The sequence below is a fragment of the Nannobrachium achirus genome, assembly GCF_963921795.1.
Source record: "Nannobrachium achirus genome assembly, chromosome: 19".
Classification (NCBI taxonomy): Eukaryota; Metazoa; Chordata; class Actinopteri; order Myctophiformes; family Myctophidae; genus Nannobrachium; species Nannobrachium achirus.
This window is the reverse complement of record NC_137826.1, coordinates 949,069-957,219: the sequence shown is the minus strand read 5'-3', so window position 1 is coordinate 957,219 and position 8,151 is coordinate 949,069. Positions and strand designations below refer to the sequence as shown.

Below are 8,151 nucleotides of genomic sequence, written 5' to 3'. Positions count from 1 at the left end.
TAGAAACCCAGCAGAATCATCAACACATCTCACACCTGGAGGGAACAATAGGACAAGTGTCCTGATGGGCCATCAGAGGTCTTTCTCACCCAAGGTGTGATAAGTCAGGACCACTATGCTTAGTCTCCAAGGAGATCTATTGAAATGTAAAGTGAATAAGCTGTTGCTGTGGTTGAATAGCTATTGCTACTGTTGAATTGCTGTTGATGTACTGACACATTATCTGGGTTATTATTGTGATGTTTTATCTGCTTATTGTAAGTAAGTAAATTATCATGGCGTTTATCGTGCGCTTGCCCAGGCCTTACGGCCTGGGCATAAATAGAACGATTACATTCACCACGGCTTCGTGGAGCGGCGCTCGGGCGCGAAGAGCAGGACCAAGGTCCGCTGGCCTTCGCGCCGCTTGCAATGTCGTGGACAATAACTGTAATCTATTACTGGGGGAGAATAGGGTTGTTAGTTATGAACAATGTATAAATCTGAAAGCCATTGGTATGCGGTCAGAAATAAGAACACTTCTGGCTCACGAAATTTGACCATCGTGCCATGCACAGTCTCACACATAAAACCCACAGGACATAAACTACAAGATGACCTGTAGGATTTTATGAACTAGGGGAACCAGCCCAATTTAAAATTGCAACATTCTTTCTTTTTAAAAACAAGATGGCGAAAGCACTTTTCTCTATACTGCATCTTAGGCCTTGACTTGGCCTAGGACAATATATTGAAGTCTTCACTCCCTAACCTAAACCTAACCCTAACCCTAACCCTAACCCTAACCCTAAACCTAACCAAAACCGTTGTGGGGACCTACTATTTGGTCCCGACAATGTCTATTTCTCCAATTTTTCCATACTTGTGGGGACATTTGGTCCCCACACAGTAATAAAAACCTGTCCACACACACACACACACACACACGCACACACACGCACACGCACACACACACACACACACACACACACACACACACACACACACACACACACACACTCTTGGTTTACATAGGTTGTGGCGACATTACATAGACTTCCATTCATTTCCTGTGGCCTTACCCTAACCTCTATCCCTAAACCTAACCCCTAACCCTAACACACACACACACACACACACACACACACACACACACACACACACACACACACACACACACACACACACACACACACACACACACACACACACACACACAAAATAAATAAATAAATAAACAAGATGGATAAATACATTAAAAACATAAATAAAACAAATAAAATAGTAATAATAATAAAATAAAATAGATACATAAATAAATTAGCAAATTAATACATTAAAAATGAATACATGACTAAATGTAATTAATTAAGAAATAGTGACGACAGCAGATGTACAAGCTCACAATGCATTGTGATAAGATGTGTTATGAAGTATATGAACTTATTTTGCTCTTTTTGTTATGATTACAGGTGTTATAATAGTTTTTCTTTGATTGGTGTGTCTTGGGTTTAGAGTGTATAAAGCACTATTGTAACGTGTGTTTTCATATCCATCACATGTGTGCATGTTTTCTCCACCCTGCAGTGTCTGGTCATCCGTGTCAGACCAACAATGGAGGCTGCAGTCACCTGTGTCTGCTCTCACCTGGAGGAGGCTACAAGTGTTCCTGTCCCACAGACTTCTACTGGTCAGCTGACAACAAGCAGTGCATGTCCAGCTGCACTGCCAGCCAGGTGATTGACTTCAGCTGTATGACATTATGTTTGCATTTGATACATTTGATACACACACACACACACACACACACACACACACACACACACACACACACACACACACACACACACACACACACGTGTGCACGCACGTGCACATGCACGCACGCACGTTATAATATCATCAGTAAATTATGTTCCATGTTCGGAAAAGGAGTGGGAAGAGGTTATATAAAAAGTAACGTATCAGGTTCTACCCCTTCTGTGTATACCTCAAAATGTATTATTTCTGCCACAGTGTTTACACACTCACATTGAAAGCAATACAAACAAGACGATACAGTCGGAATTATGCACCTAAACAAAACCTACAACTCCCATACCTATAGCCTATCTATTCTATTTAAGTCCAAAACAAGAATTTGTTTAAACTCATTCCATGTCGTACGTTTCAATTCCTCTTCACATTTGTTCCACAGAGTACAATCCAACAGAAATACAATGATATTTTGCATTGTTATACATAACATTCTGTTTTTGTTTTAAATGATTTTAACCTATACCCAAATAAAACCATTCATTCGTTCATAACCCACATATAACCTATGTTTGGTAATCATATTTTCTTTGCTCCTTATGTTATTTGAACTGTTAACTGATTCTAATTAGAATCCTCTGTCTCCCCCATCAGTTTGTTTGTGAGAACTACAAGTGCATTCCATTGTCATGGAAATGTGACACAGTAGATGACTGTGGGGACCGGTCAGACGAACCTGCAGATTGCTGTGAGTAAAGACTGAAAACTGTGTCCACACACACTTTAAGAGTTTAACTGGCATTCCAAGTTGTATCATCCCATCAGAAAAGCATGAACCTGAATCCACATACTTCACTTCAGGGTATAAAATAAATGCAACAATATTTCTTTAATTTATAACATGAAGACAGTGAAGATATCTCTATCGCTGAACTCAGTTCAGTTCAGTGGGTTGTCATTTGTCATGATGATAGATTTAATTAAACATAACTTGACTAAAGGATCATTTTGTGAATAAAACAGTGCATGTGATTGCAAGGTGTAAGTGTTGTTTTGGCTGTGGGTGAGACAGTCAACAGGACACACAGGGTGAACTCTGTTATGGACTGGGGTCAGAGGTCATACATCTATTAGGGTGAAATGTCTACCAGTGATTATAGGTACAGACAGATATGCACAACAAATACAGCCAGCTGCTCACAAGCCCATGGAGCACTTCCACACATTTCTGTCTGTTCCTTTGATATCTTCCAGGGCTTTGAGCAGCTGGTGGGTTTCAACACAGTGACGGTTTTACAGATGTGTAGTTGTTTGACTATAGTATTTGTGGAATGCACACTACTCAACATGAAATCATATGCATGTGCAATATAAAATATTATTATTACCCATATCATCATATGACTATGACAGAGGGCAAGGCTTTAGCTTTGTGACATGGCTTGGGTCAATAAGTCCAACATCTACTTCTCTTTCTTCCACCAGTCACTCAGGCAGACCAGCTTGTTCACATTGTCTGGGGACAAGCTAGATCTTCTCTTCTGTAAAATATGGCCTGCTAAAGAGAACAGTCTCTCGCATGGGACAGTTGTGGCTGGAGTCCCCAAGTACTTCCGGGCAATGTTGGCCAGATTACCATAGCAAGCGGTGTGCTCCGACCACCACTTCAGTGGACACTGATCCTCGCTGGCACTGGGCTCTACCTTGTACCTCTCCACAACATTGCTTGCTGGTGTCTCCTCATCCGACTCCGACTCTGATCCCATCAGTAGCAGGGTCTTCTTCTTAGGTGGCTCAGGGTTCTCCTCCATGGACGGCTGCAGAGCAGGTTCTTCTGCCTTCACCAGCTCACTCAGCTTTGCCCACACTGGCTCCCTCTCTGCTCTGGGCAGGCACTTGAGGTCCTTAAATCGTGGATCCAGACTAGTCGCCACCTTTGATGAAAAAAAGAAGAAGAAAAAATAGAAAAGAAAAAAAAAAGATTGATGAAAATCGTTTAACTCAGATTACACACACACACACACACACACACACACACACACACACACACACACACACACACACACACACACACACAGCAATAAATAAATAATGGCCAATTAATTTAACTTAGATTACACTTTTAAATTCTGAATCATCACATTACATTTAAGGGCATGTTTCTCAAATACAACGTGACTTTTAAAAGAACTTGTATGCAATTCATGAACACTATCATACCTGCATGGCTCTAGCAGTGTCTCCAGCCTTGCCATCTTCTCATATTCAGCATCAGTAGGGAGAGTCAGACTGTGCTTCTGCTGGGCCAGCGTTGCGTGCAGTGGTTCTCTGTTACTCCTCATCCGCTTGATCATTTCGAGGGTGGAATTCCAACGTGTTGGGACGTCTTGCACGAGTGGCTCCTCTTTGTGTTTAAGGGAGGCTTGCTGGGCATGCAGCTCGTCTGTGTTGGCCGCGCTGTGTTTGAAATGTCCAACCACTTTACGACACTTTCCCAAAACAGCATCAAAACCCCCGTCACGAAGTGACATTACAACGGCCCTCTGTACAAGATGCGCAATGCAGGGCAGATGCTCGAATGGCAGTATCCTCCCTGCTGCTATCATGTTGGGAGCGCTGTCTGTTCCAATCGTTGTGATTTTGTCTTCTATCGCCCACTGATTGGCGACGCTGAGAAACTGCCTGGCACACGCGTCTGCAAAGTGACGCTCCTCGGTTTTAATCACACCTAACGTTAGGACAGACAGAGTATCAGAATAAGTTAAGTCAATAACAATAAGTTAAACAACAATGAGCAATCAATCATTAACTGAAAGATAACATTAGGGCAAGCTAACGCAAGCCCTATAAGTTTAGCTGAAGGCAAAGCTGTGTATATTTGGCTTCATTAGCTAAATTAGCCTACATTACATAACATAGCCTACCTAAGGCGAATGAGTGAAGTTCCCAGTTGGCATCGATCAGATGTACAGTAACGCAGAGGTAGTTTTCGTTGCCAAGAGATGTCCAATGGTCCCCAGTGAGTGCTACACACGTCACCCCAGCCAACTTCACTTCTTTCGTGGCTTTCTCTATGGCGTGTTGGTCATGTATCCTCCTCACGATAGTTCGCCTGGCAGGCAGTTTGTAAGTTTTGTCTCCTGTCGCAGCCTGGAGAAGAAGCTCTAGACCATCATCTTCAACCACGCTGATAGGCCGACAGTTGATGGCAATCCACTGAGCTAGGAGGTTAGTTAACTTCGCAGATAGAGCTGCGCTGATGGGCTTGCCTCGGTCGGTGCACTCGTATATTGAAGTTTGACGAACCCGACTACTCCCTGGAGCTACAATACTTGGCCCGGCGGCCCCAGCCCCCGCGTCCTCCATATCAAAGCGATGTTTCGCTTTTAGGTGGTACTTAAGACTGGAGGTGCTCCTACAGTAAACTAACTCTGCTTTGCACAAGGTGCAAATAACCTTGGTCTTGTCGAGGTCTCCATTGGGAAGCTTCTTGAAAACAAATTTGCCCTGAAGCACGCCCGGGCTCACAGCGGCAGCATCCATGTCAGCTGGTGTTTGTTTTTGTCATTGATTTCACACGTGTTCCGACCAGAGCAGTGTTCACGCCCCCCACAGTGTAACTCTGACAGGCTGGGCCAGGCATACAATTGTGCCAAAATAGCGCATATTAAAGTTATATTCATAGATTGATCACTATGTAGAACCAGATGGCCAGCTCCCAGACCCAACTTTGATCCGCGATTAACAACGATATTTTTTTTTACCGCCGATAAGAGTCTCGCGATAACGCCGATAACGGCCCAGGTTTAATATATATATATTAAGGGTGCCGGAAAAAATCGATATGAATCGATTATCGGTTTCAACGCTAGCGATACGGCCGCATCGATGCGCGTTTACCCGGATCGGTCCAAATCGCGGCCGTATCGGTCGATGTATCGGTCCTAAAGTTAATAATCGGATTATCTGGATTTTAGCATTAAATAATTAACCTGCTGTGAAATTCTGAACTTACTTACTCGGTGTTTACTGTTACAAATCATTACTTCAAAAGTGAGCGCTGCTACAACACAGTCAGTGCTGCAGTGCAACTGAAAGAAAAAAAAGAAAAAGCTGCCTGCTGCTCTGTCCTCTGATAGAGCTGGATTTCTGCGTACTGCAGTCACTGTCCTGCGGGAAGCCGCAGATCTACAAGCCCACAGCGTGTTGCATGTGGATGGGTTGTAAACTTATAGATCTGCTACTTCCGACGCTGGTGCGTGTATGACGCTAGCAATTGCGCGACACACAGCGACTTGTAAACAAACCAACAACGTGGTAGTTCCATATAACACTATGGATAATTCCAGTGGAGAAACGCAACGTTTGGATGTTATAAGAATGAGACAGTAATGGATTGGATAACACTTTTCCCAGTGGAACCATCAGAAGTCCCTGCACTTCGACAGCAAAGGTAATAATCACAGCATCAGCTTTTATTGCAAAGGGCGAGTATTGGTTTTCAAAGTGGGGTCCGGGGACACCCAAGGGTCCTTGAGGGAGTTCTAGGGGGTCCTCGACGAAATGATAGGAACCAAATGGACCCTGTGTAACTCAGGGGAGTGTACAAATGGAACCAAATGGACCCTAATGGACCCTTGGGTATGTGTAACTCAGGGGAGTGTACAAATGGAACCAAATGGACCCTAATGGGTCCATTTGGTTCCATTTAAACTTAAGACAAGAGCCTGATCCATGTCAAACTGGGGGTCCTTGACATTGATTTCTTTTTAGAACTACTGCAGTAGAGCCATAAGATAACAAGAAGACATGATGTGTGCCAGACTTCAAATGTTGCACTTACCTTATACTGCTGTTGTTACTGTTGTAAAGTGGATCTTTTTGAAATGATCTTATTGACTGAATAACAGCAGGCTCTATTACTAGTTTTATTTGGTGATCTGATCTGTGGCATTGCTGAGGATTGATCTGATCTGTGGCATTGGTGAGGATGTAATATTTTAGTTTTTTCAGTGTTATAGCAGCTTTGCAAAGTACAATTATTGCACTGTACTGAAGCCTGAAGGGCCAGGCCTTTTGTGTGTTTGTTTTATATTTCTCCACCTGACCAACTGTAACTGCTAAAGTGAAGCTCTTTGAAATGGGTGTGTGAGACAGATTTTCAAACCATGTCAGTAGGCTTTGTAGTTTACATTAATTATTTTTTGTATCTACATGTCTGTGTCTATTTAGAATGAACACAACAATGACATGATACTAAAATGATTTGTCATCCATCTTTCTTTACAATTTTCTGTTATTCCTTGGTCTTTTATGAGATATTCATTATTTGAAGGTCAGCAATGCTACTTTATAGATTATAGCTTCTTAATTGAATGGAAAATTAATGTTTCATTAAACGTATGTATCAGATCACACCGTATCGCATCGAATCGTATCGAATCCAATCGAATCGCATAAAATTCCACAAAATCGAAATCATATCGAAATTGCACCGAATCGAATCGTATCGAATCGTTCTGTATGCAAGATGTATCGTCTCTGAATCGAATCGGAGCCCATGTATCGGATACGTATCGAATCGCCATGTAAGGGATGGATACACACCCCTAATATATATATATATATTCTGGGGGGAATAAGCCAAAAATAGCTGATCTACAAGCTCAAAGCGCGTTGCAGCTGTGGTGCGTTTTGAACTTGTCGATAACTTGGCTATTTTTGGTAAAGAGCTTTGGTGTTGACAGAAAGAAAAGTGAAAAATCATCCCGGACGCTCTGTCCCATTGGTTAGTGTCTTTCCAGGTCATAGTTCACCAGGGCTGAACCCCAGGTGTCAGACTTCATGCTAGTCCTCATCAGCTCTGTCAGCTTGTCCCATCAGGACAGTCTTTCTGGTTTTCCTCCATATAATGGGAGTGGATGTTATATCTGCTCCTACCTTCTCCCTCTTGATGACATCTTCCTCTTGCTCACTGTCTTCATCAGTAGTGTGGGGATTTAAGGGGAGCTAATGCTAATTTCGTGCAATTTTGTCTTAAAGCGCAAAATTTTGCACAGATGTAGCCCAGGGCTTGCTCTAATGATTTAGCTAGGGCGCCCGAGTCTGCGACCTTCGGGGTCGCCACAGCGGCCAAATCAAGTTGGGCTCCCATTGACTTTCTATACAGGAGGAAAATACCCAGAAGAAAAAAAAATCTGGGTATTTAAGGAGGATCTGAGGGGTCTAACTAGGGGTTTGTCATGATGCTGAATCCATTGCAGGCATTTGTTTTGCACAAAAAACATTCCGTGGGCTAGAAATGGCCTCAGAAAACAATACACGTATGGGTGAGTATTCATGTTAGTCGGAGGCCTTAGGGTTTTTTTTTTCGTGCTAATCAGTCTAAAAGTGCAAAGTTTGCACAGATGTAGCCCA

The 8,151-nt window shown here is 42.8% G+C and overlaps 1 protein-coding gene across 1 annotated transcript; it reads right to left on the bottom strand.

Moving 5' to 3' along the window:
• Window positions 1-3,197: 3,197 nt before the first annotated feature.
• On the bottom strand, window positions 3,198-5,277 carry LOC308304130 (E3 SUMO-protein ligase ZBED1-like; the record flags this gene model as incomplete). Its single annotated transcript, XM_080748689.1, has 3 exons — window positions 3,198-3,668; window positions 3,987-4,462; window positions 4,659-5,277. 3 exons carry the CDS (start codon window positions 5,275-5,277, stop codon window positions 3,198-3,200), a joined length of 1,566 nt encoding a protein of 521 aa, XP_080604815.1.
• Between the last annotated feature and the right edge of the window lie 2,874 nt (window positions 5,278-8,151).